This window comes from Engystomops pustulosus, chromosome 2 (genome assembly GCF_040894005.1).
Source record: "Engystomops pustulosus chromosome 2, aEngPut4.maternal, whole genome shotgun sequence".
Taxonomy (NCBI): domain Eukaryota; kingdom Metazoa; phylum Chordata; class Amphibia; order Anura; family Leptodactylidae; genus Engystomops; species Engystomops pustulosus.
Genome location: NC_092412.1, coordinates 36,897,282 through 36,919,540, shown reverse-complemented (window position 1 = coordinate 36,919,540; position 22,259 = coordinate 36,897,282). Strand labels below are relative to the sequence as shown.

At 44.9% G+C, this 22,259-nt stretch overlaps 1 protein-coding gene across 1 annotated transcript; it reads right to left on the bottom strand.

Moving 5' to 3' along the window:
• Window positions 1–1,968: 1,968 nt before the first annotated feature.
• On the bottom strand, window positions 1,969–15,753 carry MPHOSPH8 (M-phase phosphoprotein 8). The gene is made up of 14 exons (XM_072134258.1): window positions 15,504–15,753; window positions 11,554–11,706; window positions 9,693–10,454; window positions 9,247–9,343; window positions 8,035–8,289; window positions 7,798–7,923; window positions 7,606–7,694; window positions 6,908–7,048; window positions 6,211–6,297; window positions 5,335–5,486; window positions 4,722–4,876; window positions 4,468–4,595; window positions 3,109–3,192; window positions 1,969–2,624 (listed from the first exon to the last, which is right to left on the bottom strand). The coding sequence occupies exons 1-14, from the start codon at window positions 15,642–15,644 to the stop codon at window positions 2,583–2,585; spliced, it is 2,412 nt and encodes an 803-aa protein (XP_071990359.1). The 5' UTR covers window positions 15,645–15,753; the 3' UTR covers window positions 1,969–2,582.
• Window positions 15,754–22,259: the final 6,506 nt, after the last annotated feature.

Here is a 22,259-nt window from a genome sequence, read left to right as displayed (position 1 = left end):
AATTTTTAGTAAGATTTGGGGAGGGGGGGGGGGGAGTTTCTTTGGGCGTTTACCATATATTAAAAAAAAAAAGTTTATTATTTGTATTCTATGGGTTGCCAATATTAAAGAAAATACCTCTTTTGTATAGATTAATTTTTTTCCACATTTTACTGAATAAGTAATTTGGCAAAAATGTTAATTTTAGCATCATCGTCTTTTCATATGCATAACTTTTATTTTTCGAGTGACAAATCTGTTTAAGGGCTTATATTTTGTGAGAAGCGTTCTTTTCAGTGGTCTTATTTTAGAGTGCGTAACATTTTTTAAATCACTTAATATCCTTTTTAAAAAAAAATTCTCTAATTAAAAATTTTTTTTTTCGGAGCGTTTGAGGTTTTTTTTTTTTTTTTTACGGGGCTCACTTTGTGGGTCCAATAACGATTCTGTTTTCTTATTCAGATTGTCACAGACGTAGCAGTACCAAATATGTGGGGGTTTTGTGTATTTTATTATGAATAAAAACCAATTTGGAAAAAATCTTGTTCATTTTAGCATCACCATCTTTTCATATGCATAACTTTTTTTATTATTCGGCTGACAAATCTGGTTAATGGCTTGTTTTTTGCGAGTTCTTTTTAGTGGTCTTATTTTAGAGTGCCTAACAATTTTAATATCTTTAAATCACTTTTCAGACCATTTTAAAAAAAATTATAATCTTTTTTTGGAATATTTTTTGCGGCGTTTATCATGCAGGTCCATTAATGATTCTGTGTTATTATACAGATTGTTACGGACGTGGCAATACCAAATACATGGTTTTTTTTTGGTGTATTTGTGTTTTTTTATGGGAAAGTGACATTTTAAGGGCTTAAATATTTATATATTTTTTATTTATTCTTATGTTTAAACTACTTTTTTTTTTTAACTTTATTAACTTATACAAACTTGAACCAGTGATGCTCTTATCGCTGGTTCAAGCCCAATACACTGCTCTACAATACCTATTCACTGTAGAGCAGTGTAAACTGTTTGTAAACTGTCTGCGTGTGTGTCTGCATGCTCAATCAGACCCGGAAGGGATCCGACTGCCAGGGAGATCGGGCAGTGCAGGGTCACCCGGCAGACCTCGGGGCTGTCGAGAATTGAATCTGATCCCCAGGTAAGTGGCAAGGGGTGGGGGGAATCTGATCCATAGAGGGATGGATCATGATTGACTGCGGCATGTAAGGGGTGGGTGTCAGTGGTAGTAGACAGCTGACAGCCGCGGCTTCTGGTGCTGGCTCAGTTCGTGAGCCTGTGCCAGAAGTGGTACGCTTATAGTACGTCCACGTGCGGGAAGTATCTTTCCGCGAGGACATACTATAGCGTCCTGGTGCGCGTAGGGGTTAATGGTGGCACTAGACAGTATAACAACAGATAACAAGCCCTCATACAACTCTCTACACAGGAACAATGGGGGAGGGGGGGGGGAGGCTTATGGAAAGAGGGGAGTGAAAACAAACTCAAAAACCATGAGTTTAAGGGGTTCAAGTATGTGCTGCCAAGAAGCCAGTTTGTAGGTAAACTTACTGGATACTGTCACATCCTGAGCATTTCCCTATTAGAGCAACACAGAAGCTGTTTTGTGCTGATCTATAACTGCAGAGTCATTGTGGGAGTTGCTGAAGTAACAGGGTTATCAGAATGGCCTCCTACTATAAAAAGATTGTGTATAACCTGCTATGACTTAGGGCAGTCAATCAGTAGCCGCCCCTGCAGGTGATGTACACCAAAAGGACAATAGCAGGACCCGCTGCATCCAGCCAAACAACTGCGCGCAGCACAAGACACCTGGACCAGGATCCGGAGCATGGATCAGTACAATTCACTCCCCACTTACCTTGGCCCCTTTAGGGAGAAGGGGGTTAAGAAAATTCTACAAAACCACATTCTAATCAATAATACATCAGTTTTAAACAAAAAAAAACTTTACTCATTTATAGAAAGTAAATTTAAATATCATCCTCTATATTTTATTTGATAGGAAGCTGCAAAATACAGACTCTATAATGAGTTATTCCACATTGTGGAAATATTCTGACATAAAATGTGATAAAGGGCAAAGATGAGAATCATCTTCATTTATGTATACACGTCCTTTTCACTCGCATAGCCGCGCCACCAGCGAGCATTCCCAGGATCCGTCCTCCTATATATACAGCCTGCATTGTCCTTGGATCTCCTGGAACCAGTACTAAGTCCAGGAATGACATCTCTGCCTGTGCAAAGATTCAGCAAACGTGGTAACCAGAACTCCATGGTGAGCAGCACAGAGGATGTCAGTGACCCACAGGCAGGGAGTGAACAATGGGAGGAGAAAATAAAATTCTGTAGTTCACAATATTAGACTGGGGAAGGAGAATTAAAAGAAAAAAAAAGGTTCAGATGACTGGAGAACACACCGACTAATGTGAACCCTGGTGTCACAGCACAAAAACAGCGGCAGGAATGACGTTAAATAAAATATTCTACTGTACATTGTACTTCTAGTAAAACACAGGGGTGGGCAGTCCTGCAGACAGGTCCCTTCTTACTGTACAGGAAAGGGGCCCAGCCTTCTGTTAATGGGGCTGTACTCTGTAAGCACAAATCAGCAGCTTCACCTGAAAAAGAAAGCAGTCATTATTATACAGCAAGTAGCTACAAGCCCCCAGGAAACCAGGTAAGAAATTATTAATAAACTGTTCCATATGTGCAGCACCTCAGCCCACTCGGGAAAATTCCTCCCACCGACTGCTATGAACTCAATGACATACGATGAAACCCGTCTGCTGCGCCAGCTATATCAGGAGGCTCCGGCCATCCCCTGTATCTGGCGGGCGGCAGCACTGGCATACAGTTATACGCCATGTCCTATTGCGCCATCACCTGCGACCATTCAGGCCTTCTGGCACTCTAGCAAGTGAACACCCTGTGCTGAAACACTCTGCCACTGGGAACGTCTGCCTTCACACCCCTCCATGCCAAGTGGCGTAAAATGGAAAATTGCAAATTCGAGCGGCTTGTACAAGCCCTTATAAAAAGGAGCGGAAAACAGTAATTTGCCAGACAGTCATTGGGGGCAAAGATCATGAGACAATAACTTACCTTTGCAGTGGGTACCTCAGATAATCTTATAAAAAGTTTATTTGCCCCAGGGACAGGGCTGAATGAATAAATAAAGTTAGCATCCTGCAAAGGAAAAAAAAAATACATAACACATCACAGGCCTAACAGATAAAACATTGAGAGTAGGATGTATATAGTTTTCTCTGTATATAAGCACATACAAGGAAAGCTGCCAATAACTGTGCTGGGGGCAGAAGGCTCACTGGTACTGGCTGCCTTCACAATATGACAACTATGTGCTGGGGAAGAAACACTCACAGGTTCTGCTAAACCTAAAAGCTTGTCCACGGTCAGCAAATATGGTTTGTGCAAGGAAAAGTTATACAATTTTCCAATGTACTTTATGTATCCATTCCACAGTTTTCTACATCTCTGCTGGCTCCTAGGTTTACTTCCTGTGGAAAGAAATTTGTCCCAGGTCATGTGGTGACGGCTCATTATATAACACAGCTCTGATTACAGTAACGAGCCGCGCACCCCTGGGACATCACTTGGGCATGGACAGGGTTCTATCCACTGGAAGGAAACATAGAAGCTTTCTACAGCAGGACAGCAAGCAGAGATCTAGAAACCCGGGAGAAATTGTTACAGAAAGTACACTGGAAAATTGTATACATTGTAAACTCGCTGTATTAGATGTACATTTACAGTTTTAGGCTGCAATCACACAATGTATGTGGCATACATCGGTGCCGGGGAGAGGAGGGGATGAGCCCCGCTCACCCCCGCCCCTCTCCATAGCAATATATATGGCCGTGTCGCCGCATTACGGGGAAAGATAGGACATGTCCCATCTTTCTCCCGTCTATGGAACGGTACGGCCCCACACGTGCTGCACCCTACCACTCCCATAGGGCACCGTGAGCCCATTGCCGTGTATGGGAGACGTATATACGCCTTATATACAAACCCCATACATTCCTGTGAATATAGCCTTAGAACAAATAAACATAACAAAATAATGGTAGAATCACTTTTAGATTTTATTCAGTGCATGGGTCCTGCACAGTGAAACTGCTAGGAAAATCATTTTATATATTTTATACATTTTCGAAGATCGCATAAAAAAAAATTATGTACTGAACCATCAGGATTATATATTGTTTACTGCCATTATAGACTTTACTAGTGCCAACACACCCTTTGTTTTCCAGAGTACTGGAGATCCCCAGGCCAGTGTTAGAGCACAGTATTTGACGCTCATCCCCTACTGTGACGCCCCTACAAATATCTTCTTTTACAACATCAATCTTGCTGCAGATGGATAACACCTTTAACTTCCTGCTCCACATATTTTATGGTAATCTTACACATACACAAGTTTTTGCATTAACTTACCAAAAACACTGGTAGCTGGAATTTGTCATTCAACACCACCGCCTGGACACTGCACGGCCCACAGAGCCGAACAACCACTTCCATACCAAAGAAGTTTGCATGAAAAACGAATAAAAGAATCCCAGACTCTGAAAGCAAAAAAAAGGCAAAAGGAAGAAAATCTTTAAAAATAGAAAATAAATGTTGTAATCAATGGGCAAATATGAATACAAGCCAATAAATAATAAAGTCATAAAATAAAATAAAAAACTCACCTTCGGGTATGTTAAATGGAGGTTTGTAATTGAAATCTAACGAAAAGTCTGGTCCCTCACAAAGCCTGTGACAGGCAATGGGAAAAATGGGCTCAAGTACCACAAGACGGGCTTCAAAGTAATCCTTTATAGCGTCTTCTACTACTCTAGAGAGCCTAAAGAGAGAAGAGAGCGTGTTACTATTAGTCAGGCCCAACTGTGAACGTTATGGAATAATGATTTGACAGGCCCCAAAGCACATGTGCCCTTTCAAAAATGCATCATGTAAAAGAAAACCTACTATCAGGAATACACTAATGGAGGTTTTCCTGATGGTAGATACCGTTCTGTCAACTAAGCCCGACACCCTTTACCAAGACACTTTCCCCATAACTAAAAGCTTCATTGTTTCTGCAGATGAACTTTAGGGACGTGGAATAGCCAGGCCGGGGCTAAGGCTACACCCGCCCCGTAGCCTCTCAAGTCTTAACTCCAGGTACGGATCCGCAGCGCTCTTCAGCTACCCAGCCTACGCCCGCAGGCAAAGGTTCTTTATTTCTATTAGGGGACCTTATGTTTAAATGGGGGAGTCAGGATTAACTCATTTAAATAACAACTAAAACACAATACTTACTTTTGTAAGTGGCCATTAAGTAACTCAAAGACAATATTATCGCTTTGTTTTGCGAACTGTAAAGCGTTGCTCTGGTGCTTTGTCAGTATATTACAATCAGCGCCATGTTCTACCAACAGTCGCACGGTGTCAACATTGCCTTTTTTACAAGCCTAGAGACAAAAGGAAAATAATTAATTTGTTATATATTACTGTTAGCTACAAAAAGACATTCTTATCTTAGGCTGCGTACATAAGGTGGGAAGTCCACTGCCTGTCACAGTTATGTATGTGGGCAAGGCTCATTCAGACGGGTGTTTATTACATCGTTATTTTTTTTTTTTATGGCTCTGTTCACACGTGGTTTTTCTTTCACAGAGGTGTGGGCAGCGAGGAAAAAAAATAATAAATTGCACTATTTCTTTCGCACATGCGGACCACAAAGTCAATAGATCACAAGTCAATAAATAAAAAAAAAAAAAAAAAAAAAAAGAGAAGGCACACAGATCTGCAGTCCATTTGTGTCATTTGTTGTGCTAGGCAACCAACTGGCCAGGGCAAAAAGTACAAACGATGTGGATACAATAGACATTACACGTCTGCATTCTCTTGCAGATGAGCAGCGGACACACCAGGCTAGTCGTCAGCAAGATAGGCGATACGTCTTGTGGGAATAATAAAACAATATTATTATTAGTTCCTTTATTTATATAGCGCACACAGATGCCGCAGCGCGTAACAGAGTTTGCCAAATCAGTCCCCGTCCCCAATGGGGCTCACAATCTAATCAACCTACCAGTTATAAATGAAATGAAAGGTAAACAGATCTTGAAAATCTCAATACATTATACAAATTTGTTATAATTACATTTTTTAGAATTAGGAACCACAAAATACCTTCATCAGAGCTGTTTCTCCAGTCGCCTGTTGCATATTGACGAATGCTCCAGCTTCTAACAGCAAAGCCACCGTAGTCAGGTGATTCTAAGGAAAGAGGAGGGTGAATGTGTCCTATATTACTCATGGCAGACGGCACAACGATCAGTTTGTCAAGACAACTCGTTCTGTGTGTCGGCTGGATACACCAAACTGAGCCCACCACCGCTTAGTAGATCACTTCACTTGGGTTTTTCAATCCTTCCGTTGTTTCCTTCCTTTTAGATGCTGATAAAACTTTCTGCATGGTTTACAAACTATTAATCTATTGCAATTATGAGTAGATAGATGCCTATAGACAGCTACACGCGCTTCCCTCTAGCACTATTACCTAACATTTTCAGCTTCTGCTAAGTCGTAGCTACCGAGGGAAAATCTAGCACTTCAGTTCTCGCCCCTGATGCACTTGAAGGCCGATCTGTATTTCCCCAAAAAATGTGATCATCTCTGCATTAGTTTGTGGCCATGATAAAACAGCTGTAAAGACTCTTAAAAGGACATTACCACCAGGATGAAGGATTGTATGCAAACGAGCCCGATGGGCTCTAGGCTCTATTAACACCTATGGAGCCTCCCAGCTCATTTGCATACAGTCCTTCATCCTGGTGCTAGATGCGCTTTAATATCTCAGCTGGTTTATCATCAGAAAAATACCCACTTTCTCTGTTGCATGGATTAGAGCGGTTGTCCCATTCCTTTGCCTTGAATTGATTTTGGCTCCCTTCTTTATCAGAAGCCTTAGAATATCATCCTGCCCGGCAGCTGCAGCCATCATGACGAGAGTCATTCCACTTGCATCCTACAGAGGACAAAAACAAGCCGAAATTAACATTGCACAGTTTTCTACCTCCTCCCAAATATAAACACAAGGAAAAATGTGGAATCTCCTACTGCATTCCCTAGAAGCATCGATTATTAACGGGGGGACCCCAACAATCAAGAGAACTGAAAGCAATAGAAAGAACACATCCCTCAGTTCTAGAAGACTGATGGGTGACATTCAATTTTCAAAGATGCACCCCCCCCCCCCAACTCTTTGATCACGGCAGCAATCTAATACTCCATTATATGGATGGGGGCATACATGTCGCTCATTGAATAAGACTTAATGCTAAGGCTACATAGCAATTAAGAGGAAAGCGTACATGTTTCTCTGTAAGAAAGAGAAAGAAAAAAAAAAAAAAAAAGCATGGGTGTCTAGAGATAGCAGGAACGCTTCTATCCATGTTACATTGCCTGTATTGATCATGTCAAGGGCTGATACTTGTTGTGATAGTGACACCTAGATTTCCAGTCTTTACAATCTTTATTAAAATTAACAAAACAATAGACAATAGAACAACCCTAATAACTTGCCTCCTGGTCCAGGTTATACTGTTCTTTGGAATTAAGTGCATATTTTACAGTCAGATAGTCAGCATTTTTTACGGCTTCTTTCAATGCACCTGTTAACAAGGGAAAAATTGTGCTGCAATTACAAGTGCATTTCAGCATCACGTATAATATTAAAAAAAACAAAACAAAACCTAAACAAAAGGTGATACTTACTATTTGATATTGGGTCTTTGGGGATGATTTCATCTGATCCATCAATGTGCCTCTGGAAATCTTCTAGTGTCATCCATTCCAACTGCAGGTCCATGCCCACAACTTGGGGCCGGCTGTCCATAGCCCCTGCATAGACATTCATATTAATAAAGCTATGAAATATTGGGAGCAAACGTAATAGAACACATTATTTTCTCTGCAGAACCTGTTCCAAGATCTGGAAAACATGCAACGTACCCGAGTTTTCCTGCAGGTGACACACGGTATCCATAACCTCCTGATCTCCCTCTGATGCTCCAAATGTCCAGGAATCGGCCTCATCTTGTGTACTTCTTCGCTCTTTGAAAGCTGATTTTATATCCTTCATCTTGTAATCTTCTGTTCGCCTGTAGTCAAAGGAAGACTCCTCCTTCTTTGTACTCTCCATACACTCTTCCTTATCCTCAGCAGATATCGTGAAGGCATCATGCGTCACTTTTGGTTCCTTGAGAGCTGGTATGACAATTAAATGCATGAAAAATAAATGTTTTACGGCAAGTTCAAACGCAGAAAGACGCCAAGTAAGTCTATGTTCACACCTGGGTTCGACATTACACATTTCATTATTAATATAAGCGCAGGTACACACTCCCCCCCACTATTAATGGCAGATGCAGAAAGTCCATTAAAGTCTACGGGGAACAGAAGGTGGGGAGAAGACCTTCTATTTTTAGTTTCCATGACACGCCTTTTACACGGAATGTGTGAACTGTAACAAACTAAGCAGGTACACCATCATGCAGTACTTACATTTTTATAGTTTACATTGGGCATTTTTGGATATGGAGGATACCCAAAATGTTTATTTTTACATGGGTTCTAAGGAGCTACTTTAAACTACTTTTACTTGTCAACTCATTACTTCTGTATGCTTGTAATTTGAAAATAGTTGAGTTTAACTTATGTATAACGCAGCAAAGAAACAATCCAGAAACAGGTCTGTGAATGGAGATTAAGGCTGCATTCACACGAATGTATAACTTCTGCAGCGCTGTATTTGCATGCTGTATGAATCTGTATACACGTGACGATTTTCATCCATTTGTGCACTCATGTCACTGTATCCATACAAAATGGTGGGCTGGCAAATGATGGATGGCTGGCAGACAGAATACACGTCACGTATACACAGCAGCATACGGTGCACTGCTATATGCAGCACATATGCATACCTGTATTTAATACGTTCCCATAGACTGAATGGAAATACTGGAGAAAATAGGATATGCTCTATATTTTTATACAGCTTGCTTACGCTACGGTGGGCAATTAGATGCCATGTAAATTGATGGCCGTATTGCCCATTGAAATGAATGAGGCTGTATACTACTCCTATATACGGCCGGATAAATGACTGTTTTCATACATTCGTGCATGCAAAAAATTCTACAAAATTAATTGCACACTCACTTTTTACCACCTTTGGCTCTTTTCTTGCCTCTTTCTCTGCATCGTGCTTCTTTTTGGGTTTCTCTTTGGAGAGCTCAGATTTTTTTGCTTCTTTGTGCTGGGAGAGAAATACAGTAGTAGTAAACAAAAAAAATTATACATCTGAAAATACAGCTGCACTTTTCCATATCGTTAAATTATACCTCCAAAAAGTATGCAGTATAGATTGCATGGAAGAGTAGTGGAATCTTGTTACCAAAACACATCTAAGCATTTACTGACCCAATCAATCAAGGTCCTAGCAAACGCCTATAGGTCCATCCTGGACTATGCCCATTAGGAGCAGGATAGATGGAGCTTATTCTGCATGGATCCCAGTCTACCTTTTCATGCTGATATACCAGGAGTTCTTAAAAGACAAGAAATCCCTTTCAGAATGCTGGTTACAGCTTTAGCGAGACACCTACCTCTGTCAGAGAGTCCACAGATTTCCTGCTCTTTGGGATGAGGGCCGCCAGCTTCTCTGTGGGGAAGGGCTCCCTCACCTTATCAACAGACTTTTGTTTTTTAAGGAGACTCTTTTTCTCCACAACAGGCTCCTCCGTTAACATGGCCTTTATGTCTTCATCTTTATCAGTTTTTTTCTTGTGTTTCTTCTTCTTTTTTTTCAGCTTCACTTCATCCGTCTCCACAGTTACAGACCCCAAAGCAGGGGGCTCCTCTGGAGCATCCACCACCATTTCCAGATCTTTCTTGGGCTCGTCCTGATCCAGCTTCCCCCCATCATGAAGAACATCACTGCTTTTACTCTCCACAATTACCTCAGGTTCTGGAGGATCCGGTTTATCAGTCTGCTCTGGTTCAGGCGTTTTCTTCACCTTTTTCTCTTTATATTCCTCTTTAGCTTTGATTTTACTCTCCTTATTGTCCTCCTTCTTGGATTTCTTGGTCTCTTCCTTTTTTGGCTTCTTAATACTCAGGTCCTCTGAGCTTTCTGACAACCTTTTCTTTGGCTTGGAGTCAACAGGTTGGCTTTCGGATGGTTCTGCCTCCGCCTTTGATTTCTCTTTGTTTTTGACAGATTTCGACTTCTTTTTTAATTCCTCTTGCAGCTTCTTTTCTTCTTCTTCCTTCAGTTTCTGTAGCTTCTTTTTCTTGCTTGATTCATCTGTTAGGTTTTGTGGAGGGTCACTGTCAGTTTCTGCATCAAAAAGATCACTCAATTTCGGCTGTAAAATGGAGAAAAAAAAAAAAAGAAAGAAAAAAAAACTTACTCTCCATGAGTCAACTGAGCCCAAAGTGGTTATTCCCCATAGAAGAGTCAATGTTTTCCTAAACCTATCAAGGACAACTTATTTGCTGATTTCCCAGAATACCACGGTGGAGCATCAATAGCTGTAAGTCTGCACACATCCTACATGGCAGCCTTAATTGGCAGTCTCCGGAAGAAGAGCTTTTACTTCCACGTTATTCCTATTAAAGGAAACCTACCACTACGGATCTACCTATTGAGGTAAGTCCGGTGGTAGGTACCTCTATTATATGTGAGGATAGCCCTTTTTAGGGATAATCCTTTACTCCCCTCTATCTTTGCTAATCTTTAATCAGGGTAATATGCAAATTTTCTAAAGAGGCTACTGGGGTGTGGAGTAACTGGAGCTGAGGCTACACGGCGCGGCTACTTCAGGCTCCAGTAACCTCTTTTATCCTCCTACCCAGACATCTTCAGCGTGCAGCTACAAGGAGCTGCGTGCACTTGTCCGCGAGGCCAGAGTTCTACGCATGCATGCAAAGAACACAGGCCAGCGGCTCCGCTGTGCGATCTTGGCAGCCGGGGCTTCTGCGGATGCGTAAAACTCCGGCTTCACGGGCGAGTGAAGCTACAAGGAGCTGTGCGCTGAAGATGTCTAGGTAGGAGGATCAGAGAGGCTACTGGAGCCTGGAGTAACCACGCCATGTAGCCGCCTCAGCTCCAGCTACTCCACGCCCCAGTAGCCCCTTTAGAAAATTTGCATATTACCCTGATTAAAGATTAGCAAAGATAGAGGGGACTAAAGGATTAGCCCTAAAAAAAAGGGCTATCCTTGCATACTTTAGATGCACCTACCACCGGATCTACCTTACCAGCATAACAATGGGATATTTTATTAATGTCTCATAGGTGCACGAGTACCAACTATGTCCGCACCTATGATTGTAATTCACTGAGATTGGAGAGATAGCCTCAACTTTATGCAAGGCGTAAAACTTCTATACTTGTACTACCCATCAATGTGAATAGAAGAGACATTCGGCTGCTATGTACATGTAGCACTATGTAATATTTACCAGCGTCTCCTTCACAGCTTTCTCCTTTTTTTCTGCTTGTTTCCGTCTAAACGCAAGAAGGACTTCCTTACAGTCATCCAGATGGGCCTCAGGTTCCCAGGTATCCCCATCAGAGTCATAGCCTTTCCAGCGGACGCGGTACAGCACTTCCCCCTGTAAGAAAAGGGAGAATAAATTGCCATCAACAGAGATTCTAGATTACACAATATATGAGAATCAGAGGCAAAGCTATACAGAGTGCAGGGGTAGCAGTCACTGCCTGGTCATGAGGCTCGAGAGTGTGCCTGAAGTGCGCACTACTACATACAAAAACCCTAAAACAACAGGATATGTGGGCATCTCCTCAATTGCACCGGGTGAGATGGGAACAGAAATATATTGTAGACTCTCCAGCTTTAATAGAAGTACGGGCAGACACTATACAACCACATGAATAAAGCTCCAGGAAAACTGTGTCGATGCCCACGCATGATGTAGTCTGCACTGGTACATCACAGGACAGGATGTTATCCCACATGGAGGAGAAACAAATTAGGACATCTGCAAGGGAAGGGGCACGCAAATGAAAATAAAGTGGCCCAGATAAGGCAGGGAAGCGGAGATAACACACAATTACAATGATTCATCTCATAGGGACAGTCATTGGGAGGACGACCCCCAGCATTGTAGGTTCACATCGGCTATGTACAACTAACGGCTCTGCATGTTAATCACTGGGCAGCTGGAGAACATAACAGTACCCCTCTGTTTCACCCAAAATGAGCCCCTTTCTATGCCTTGTCACTATGCCCTTGCTTTCTATTCTTTTGAAATATCAGATGCATGTAAATTCAACCCAAAGGTAGATCAAATCTGACAAAGTAACAGGTGCCAGACTATATAAGGAACGTTTTACTTATTATATTAGAATCTCCCTCTTGGGTTGGGAGGATACAAGTGATGTGAACAGGACCTACAACGTCTATGTAGCACACAATTCAGCGAGTCCTTCCTTCTTATCACAGCTGGTGGCCAGATACCGAGTGTGCTCAAAACTCACACACAAGTCATGGGGAAAATAAAGCCGTCCTAGTACAATCATAGAAAGCCAGGTACCTAATGTAATGTCACCATTAGTGGATCAGTGCTGAACATAGATTTAGATGCCACACAGTTCAGACATGTCCTGCAGATCACCACAAGAGTTAAACATCAGGTAGCGTATTGCCAATATTACACCAAGCTCTAAATATATAAACTAACCAATAGTCCCAGAATCAAACAATGTTGCAGTCACTGTTTAACCCAGCAGACAACATCTTGTGCATAAGAGCTGAGACATTATATGCCAAGTTACAGACGCAGCATGGCACCACATAGGGGACCTAAAAGTACCAACCAATGGTGGAATTAATTTCACTGCCTAATTTAATCAAAGATACACATAACAGTAACCAGGGTAACTGGGTATTAATGAAATGGGGTCCTGGATTAAAATGCAACCAACATCAACAGTAACTTCCACATGGAGATTGTAGAAGTTTCCTCCGGATATTCCTTTTATTCCCTAGATATCTCCCACACACACAAGAACATACACACAAGAACATACACACAAGAACATACACACAAGTTAAATGGGATATAAATTGTTAGCGGATTTGATCCAATGCGTGTACAGACTTTGTACGGTGCTACAGAAAATGTTGATGCAATGACGACATATAAAATTCTGCAATAAGTAATAATAGTATATTTGGTGCCAGGGACAGACTGTTGCTGTCAGGAGGAAGCAGCGCAGTGTTTACACATCACACATACAGGATTAATAAGGGAGACAGGCCTGAGGCAGTGCTACATTCAGGATGCAGAGTGTCAGCAGTAGCAGCAACAACGCAGGTCTCTCAGAGGTTGTGGGGATACACAACAAGGGGGGGGGGGGGTCTATTTTTGGCACATTATATGTCTCTTGCACTTCACACTGCAGAAAAAAAGGTCTTCAGCCCCCCTGCTGCAGACCAATGTATTCAGAATGCAGTAACACCTATTGGGGGGAGAATTTATCATACGCTGGCAGTCCCCCTCCCGTTGTTTCGATTCCGTAGTCCCGCCGCCAAGCTACGCCAGCATGGGGCAGGATCGCCCGGTGCCTGCCCACTCCACAGACAGCCACCCCCCTCCATTTGCAGTTATTTCACTGCTTATACATTTTATCCCTTTTTATCAAGCGATTGAAAGGCTGAAAGGGGTTGTCACAAGGTTAGAAGTTATTCCCTATCCACAGGATAGGGAATAAGCAGCCGATCTATCAACCCCTCACTGATCATGAGAACTGGACCCCTGTGATTCATCCAACTCTCACTAATCGATGGAATGGCAAAAAGAGCAAGTGTCCAGTCACTCCATTCTCTGACTATGCGAGTAACAGAGAAAGCGGATATTATGTTATTCCTGTCCTGTGAGTGGTATCACTTCTAAAATTGGGGTTAACCCCTGTAAACACATCTAAAGGCACGCTGTACCCAAGGAGATTCCTTCCTGCCTTTAATAAGCAGACATAGCAGCTCTATACGATATTGGATCACTCCTCCAAATGATCGTGTTCCCTGCAGGACGGTCCATGTGTTCCCTACCGGTTTCGTATTGAACAGTGTGAATCTGCAAATAACCCTATAGGTAAACGTGGCACAGCTCTTGAAATTGTTTTACGCCACGTGGCATTTTAAAACCTAGAGGCAATATCTCTGTAACATAGACATACAACGGAACACATACATGTAACGATATGTATGACTCAAACCATAAGGAAAACATTCCTCGCTACATGCACGCCATATCACGTTACATGCACGCCATTTTCTTTGCGGTGGCACACTGCCAGTCATTTGCATGCACTTTAACAAGTTTTTCGTGTAGGAGGTTGTAGAAAACTCAGAGCAGGTCCTACTCCTGTCCTTTGCCGTCTCAGGCTTATGGGAATGTAAAAAAATAAATAAAAATACAGATGCCTTATGCATGTCATCCACATGCTGTGTGCAGATCAGGTGCTAAGCAGACAATCCTGGGGTTGTGACAAGCTACTGACAATTTGGAAGCCAGATTCCACACTGATGACACAAGAACCGGCAAAAAAGGACCAAGGATACACAGCTTGGGGCCCGATAACAGCACAAGTAGTCTTACACTGTAACAATTTCATGCAAGTGTAATACTGGTACATTTATGGGCCCTTAGGAAAAATCTGAATTCTGAACCGGTGACCCAAAAGCTGGAACCAGGCTCTGTAATATGACCCAAAAACGCTCAGTTCCTATACTTTTCTGAAATAAAAACTGTGTTCACACATGACATTTACATTGTGTTTTCAAATGCAATACAACAGTCGAGGAGATTAGATTTGCCTTATTACATTGATGTTTACAAACTGCTATGGTAACACGGTGTAAACCAATGTGTTAACATTGTGCTTTTGTAAAGCAAGTGTTAACATCAACGTAATGTAAGCCAGAGCTCCTCACCTTGGCTGGGGTATTGCATTTCAAAACGCAATTTCGGCGTCCCATGTGAACGCAGCCTAAAAAGGTGAAGTCGTACAGATGCCGCCCCAGGTCAGATTATCGATTAGGATAAATGGAGGTCTTATAGGGCGACCCCTTCTTTACCTTGGTAATGGAGAGCTGCTGGGGGTCTGACTCTCCACACAGAGACCCCAAATTGTATGTCCAGTGAGAATGTGGAAAAGCAGCTGCCAGACGCATAGGGCGCCGCTTATCTCTGATAGGACAGTGTGACACAGCACAGGACCTCCAGACATGACTAATCGATCTGTCGGGGGATATGTAAACAAACAGCCCTTGTACATCCATATACCCCCACTATGTACCCCCGTCACTGTAACGGAAGACCCCCCAGTGTAAGTCATGCTGGGAGTTGTAGTCCCCCTGTACAGGCACAGCGCAGGACCTCCTCACCCCTTCTATCTTGGAGTCCAGGATGCTCTCCACCTCGAACACGTCTTCCTCATCCTCGCTCTCCGCCATCTTTGCCCCTTCCCCGGTGTTCTCCTTGCTGGCAGCCCCGCCGCCGCCCTCAGCTCCCGCACACTCCGCCATGATGGCTCGAGCTCGGGCAGAAAATCCTCCTGCGCCACACACACCTCCCCGATACGTCCCGAGAGGGTGGCGCGCCCCGCCAATCACAGCCAGGGGACGGGGATGCCTCCCTCCAATGGGAGGCAGAGATGGAGTTTGCGGTCAAGTATGGAGCGATTTGATTGGATATCGATGACTCTTGACAAGGAAGCGGTAGCCAATGGCTGCATCGTATCGTCGTGAAGGGCGGGACGGATTGTAAGGTAACTTCAGGCAATGCCAGGGAGCCCTAGGACCACGCGTGACCGTCTGGTGCCCTCTGCGCATGCGCGAATTAGATTGGGTTAATTAATTTTACTGTAATTACTGTAATCGAGGTGTAGTGTCTGGAGAAAGCACATAATACCTGCACAACATACGCTGTGCCTTACATACAGGACATTCTGGGCGCTGACTATCTATAAATAAACTACAAGTCACAGCATGTGAAGTTAAAGATGTATCTCAATAAACTGATGTTAACATTTGCGTTTACAAAACTCATCCGTTAATGCGCTGTTAACACAACGGTTGGGTTTTGAAAATGCAAATATTAACTGAATTGAATTAGGCAAAAATCTTTCCAGCTGCTGCAGTGCGTTTTTTAGGGCATCCGTTAGACGCCACGTGTGAATACACCCTGAAAACCTGAACGTGTGAACACACCTAAAGGTGCGGTCATGCGGTGCGTTCTTGGGCCGTTTTGGTGAGTTGAGGGGGCTGTCAGGGAAAGAGGAAAGATAAGAGCAGACATGAAATGTAAGGGTGCGTTCACATGGTGCGTTCTTGGGCCATTCTTGGTCTGTTCCTGTTTTTGCATGCTTACCATGCGTTTGGCTGGTTCGAATATATTTTTCTTTATTTCTGGACGTGTAAGCAGCTGTATTAACAATTTAATTTAACCAGCCAAGATGCATGGTAAACAAGCAAAAACGCAGGCATTTTCAGTGAGTTTAAAAACAGGCCAAGAATACACTTACATTTCATGTCTACTCTTCCACTGCAGCCCCTTCACCTTGTTAGGTGCCCATTACCTTAATTTTAGAGATGCTGCTCACCCTGTCCACATACAACATATACCCACTGTATATGGGTGTAGGACAGCCCTCCGGTCCCCATACCAAGCATCGTGACACAGCGTGCCTAGGCCGCAACCTCCAGCCACTCCGGTATTCTGGGCCCCGGCTGCCTCCAGGCCCCAAGAAAAGTCTAGGCCCCGGTGGGGAAGTTGCATATACATATGAATTTCTTAATAACGTGATGTACTAGTACATCACTCATCTGTTACGGACTATGGAGAGGGCTCACAGGCCTGATCATGGGTGTTAAAGGACATCTACCTTTAGATTCCCTGATGATAGATAATTTATGCTCACCTCTCCATAGGTGAGATTTTAGTATATATATGAGCGGCCGCATTTAGAAGAAATACGTTTTTTTTCCCCGCTCTCTGCAAAACTTTATACAATGTTGTTTGCGCAGCCACAGTTTTTATTAGCCGACTATGCAAACAACATTGTATACGGGAAATTTGCAGAGAGCCGGGTAATGTCACCGGCTCTCTGCTCTGAGTGTGGGCAGGAGGCATGAGGAGAATTGTGAATTAAAAGACGGACAGGCTCAAAAAACGCCTCAGGCTCATTTGAATAATTCCTCTATTTCTTCTAAATGTGGCTGTTACTATTTATACTAAAATCACATTACTGGGTAAATGCAGGATCCGAGTGTGTCCTCTCGGAGGGGTAAGGTGGACCACAGAACAGAAAAGAGATAAAGAAAAAGATGATGACTCTCACCTGGTGTTAGGAAGAGTCTAAGCGTATCAACAAGCAGTTGTGCTCTTAGGTATTTAATGGGCATCGGGACATGCTGACAGCCACGAGATTCAGTTTTGGTCCGTTCTCCCAGGAGGATGGACCAACAAGCCGATACAATGCAATACACGTGGAATGGGAGATCTCGTCAGTCACGGCGCTGCGACATCCAAAAGCCACTCGCAAACTGTAGGTAGACTTTTAACTGTTTAATGGATCACTACGCGTTTCGGCCCCGGTCCGGAGCCTTCCTCAGGTGTAAAAGACATATACTCTGTATATATATATGTCTTTTACACCTGAGGAAGGCTCCGGATCGGGGCCGAAACGCGTAGTGATCCAATAAAACAGTTAAAAGTCTACCTACAGTTTGCGAGTGGCTTTTGGATGTCGCAGCGCCGTGACTGACGAGATCTCCCATTCCACGTGTATTGCAAAATCACATTACTGTAAAGAGGGAAGAGACGAGGAGGCGAGTATAAATCAAGGCATCTGATGGTCATCTACCACCAGGATGAAAGACTGTATGCAAATGAGCCAGAGGGGCTCCAGGCTCCGATAACACCTATAGAGCCTGGAGCCCCTCGGGCTAATTTGCATACGATCCTTCATCCTGGTGGTAGATGTCTTTTAAACCCAATATTGGCTTTTTGTGTTCCTCCCCATGACATCAATAATCAGATGCCTTTATAAGACTCCACGACCTATTATTGCTGAAGATTTGTAACAGTGTGCCCAGAGCCAGCGCCAGCACCCAGCATACCGGCGCAAGCTTTTAGTGAAGGTGGGTGGCGCATACCGCCTGGGACAGGAGCAACTCACTAGTGCCCAGCAGATAGCACTGCAGAGTTGGAGGTGTCGCTTGGGTCAGGTTTATATTGCATTTAGGAACGCAATTGGTGCCGACTCTCAGTGAATGGAGCGGGAGAAGACTCAGAGAACCTCACTGTCACTGACTTCTGCCTTAAACTGTACCCTGCCCGGTAGTAACAGCAGAAGAGGAGAGCAGGAGCCCTGGCCCTCTATGAGGGGGTAAGGTAACTCATGCTTTGCTGGCCATATTGAATCATAAAACTGATGGACATATCTATGGGGTCGGCCTGTATTAACCAAAGCTATGTATACAATTTATATACAGTCTTTGATAGTTTTAGTATATACAGCCCCCTCCCATGGATTAATTATATAGTATAATTAATGCATGGGGGGCTGTATATACTAAAACTATAAGGGACAAGCTGTGTACAATTAGCCCTTAGTGATCCATGACATAATATTACTGCATGGATTGCTGTAACTTAGTGCTCCATGCAGTGATACTACGTCATGGAGCCGATGCCGGTTCAGCTTGTCACCAGATACAGCAGGAGTTTTAAAGGGGTTGTCCGAGTTCTGAAAAAAAAAAAAAACTCAGGGAGGGCGCTGCTTAAAAAAATAAAGTCCTACTTACCTTCCGGTGCCCTCCGGTATCCAGCGCTGCTGTCGCTCCGGTCTGGGCGCCATGTAAACAAACATGGCCACCACTGCAGCGCTGGATTCAGCTTCTGGCCGGGCACGCCTATCCCTCCCTATTCACAGCATTGTGAATGCGGGCCGGAAGGTTGTCGGGTCCGGCCGGAAGCTGAGTCCAGCGCTGGATACCGTAGGGCACCGGAAGGTAAGTAGGACTTTATTTTTTTAAGCAGCACCCTCCCGCCCTCCCTGAGTTTTTTTTCAGAACTCGGACAACCCCTTTAATGCCAGTAAAATCTCTGACTCAACTCCAAAGTAACATAATATATAAATTTATTAGATACAATATTAAAAGTTAAAATAAAATGGAATTCATATATTTTTGTACAAAAAGGTAAGAAACCAGATATTAATTCCTAGATGACGCGTTTCGGGCCAAATGACCCTTTCTCAAAAAACATGACTAGTAGGGTCCAGTACTCCTGTTTTTGAGAAAGGGGCATTTTGAATACGCAACATCTAGGACTTAAAGGGGTATTCCGGGAATATGAACGTCTGACACAAAAACCCATGATGATATAAATAAATGAATACAACAATACTCAATATAATTAGTCACAAAACAGAGCTAAAATAATATGATTTTATGATTTACAAAGTTTATGGCCTCTCTAAAGTAGGTGGAGTTATCACTAAGATGGCCGCCACTGGAAACTACAAGTTCCATGATCCTTTAGTTCTCAGTAACTCCTCCTACCACTTATGCTCCGCTCCCAGTGATGATCTAACAGGTTTTCTTGCTCTGTTACCATAGTAATGATGTGTTACTGCCATCAACAAAACACTGGCCATTCTGGATGCACTGCAACCAACCAACTACAGCCAAACGTAGTGGTGATCACATGACCTGCCCAGACAGGTACAGGACATGTGATGTGGACATGTGACCAGCAGCCATCTTCTGTCCTGCAACGGACCGCGCAGAGAAAATTAACGGACTGATTAAAGGGCCGGGAGCATTTTAATTCTTCATTACAGTCTATGTCACCAGCATTTTCTGCTAAGGGGAGCAAAATTTTAAATAACAACTAATTACACATTAGCTTCTATTTTGAGTGCCAACTTGTATATGAATTATGGTGATTCCTGGAATACCCCTTTAATATCTGGTGACCAGCACTCTATTTCTTTAACCAAGTGTCACAGTCTCAGAGGAATAGACAGTGGACTCCCTGGACCACCGTGGGAGATAACAACCTTAACCGCAACCTGGGAGCGGAGTCTAAGTGAACTCCTGGTCTTCGCCAGAGCCCGCCGCAAAGCGGGATAGTCTTGCTGCGGCGGGGAGTCACCAGGTCGCTCCGCGGGTGCGTCCAGGCCCGCGGTGGCAGCCAAGGTAGGGACACAGGGATCTCAGGAAGGCAGGCAGGACCACGGGAAGGCAGGCAGACAGGACCACGGGAAGGCAGACAGGACCGCCACGGGACACCAGGACCGCCACAGAACCCGGGAACAACACGGAACACAGAGGCGTCTGGAAACGCTCAGGAAGGTTTTCTCTCCAGCAGAATGACGTGAAGATCCGGCAGGGGCTATATAGCCGAGCCAGGAATGCCAGAGCCAATAAGGAGGACGCTGGCCCTTTAAAGCAGGCTGGGTCGGCTCTAGGCTCATCAGAGCGGCCTCAGGGGAGGCCGGTGGAGACTCTGGAGCGGCCTCAGGGGAGGCCGGTGGAGACTCTGGAGCGGCCTCAGGGGAGGCCGGTGGAGACTCTGGAGCGGCCTCAGGGGAGGCCGGTGGAGACTCTGGAGCGGCCTCAGGGGAGGCCGGTGGAGACTCTGGAGCGGCCTCAGGGGAGGCTGGAGCAGCCGTGGCAAGCTGCGGAGTCTGGGGCGCCGCTGGAGCGGCCGTGGCAAGCTGCGGAGTCCGGGGCGCCGCTGGAGCAGCCGTGGCAAGATGCGGAGTCCGGGGCGCCGCTGGAGCAGCCGTGGCAAGCTGCGGAGTCTGGGGCGCCGCTGGAGCAGCCGTGGCAAGCTGCGGAGTCTGGGGCGCCGCTGGAGCAGCCGTGGCAAGCTGCGGAGTCTGGGGCGCCGCTGGAGCAGCCGTGGCAAGCTGCGGAGTCTGGGGCGCCGCTGGAGCAGCCGTGGCAAGCTGCGGAGTCTGGGGCGCCGCTGGAGCAGCCGTGGCAAGCTGCGGAGTCTGGGGCGCCGCTGGAGCAGCCGTGGCAAGCTGCAGAGACACTGGGGACACTGGGACCATGCAGGACAGACGAGGTGGTCGAACTTGAGATGGTTCAAACCTGGACTGGATTTTTGCCAGGAACTTGCTATGGGTAACCATGTCCGGGTCACCACTATCCCATAGAGGAGTAGCCCAGTCCAGCTCCTCTCCAGTGAGCAAAGAAAAAACACATGCCAACTTAGTGCGTTCGGGGGTGGATTGGGAGGACGTCAGTTTGATGTACAACGAGCACTGGACAACAAAACTCCTACAAAATTGGTGTTGCCATCCAATTTTTTTTGGCACAGAAAAATCAGATCCACAGTTCGCTGCTGAAAAACATGGCTGGGGGACAGAAACAACAGGAGGAGTCACAGGAGCCTATTGCTGGGAGGCAATAATCCGCATGGTGGCAGCGAGTTTGTCCAAGAGTTCTTTTTGCGCAGCAATCTCTTGGGACTGCTGGGCAATAGTGCTGGGAAGGTCACCCAGAAGCTGGTACAGATCCTTGACACTGTCCATGGCTTTGGCAGAGATCATGACCTTGGCGGAGTCCATGGCCGGATCTTACTGTCACAGTCTCAGGGGAATAGACAGTGGACTCCCTGGACCACCGCGGGAGATAACAACCTTAGCCGCAACCCGGGAGCAGGGTCTAAGTGAACTCCTGGTCTTCGCCAGAGCCCGCCGCAAAGCAGGAGTCACCAGGTCGCTCCGCGGGTGCAACTAGGCCCGCGGTGGCAGCCAAGGTAGGGACACGGGGACCACGGGAGGGCAGGCAGGACCACGGGAAGGCAGGCAGGACCACGGGAAGGCAGGACCGCCACAGGACACCGGAACAACACGGAACATGGAAACACAGAGGCGTCTGGAAACTCTCAGGAAGGCTTTCTCTCCAGTAGAATTACCTGAAGATCTGGCAGGGGATGCTGGGAGTCGCCAGGTTATATAGCCGGGCCAGGAATGCCAGAGCCAATAAGGAGGACACTGGCCCTTTAAAGCAGAGAGAAGTCCGCGCGCCCCCTCTAGTGGTGGGAGAGAACGACTGCAGGGAAGAAGCATGCGGCCTACACGCTGGAAGGCAGAGTGCAGGCCGGAGCCAGGAAAGGTA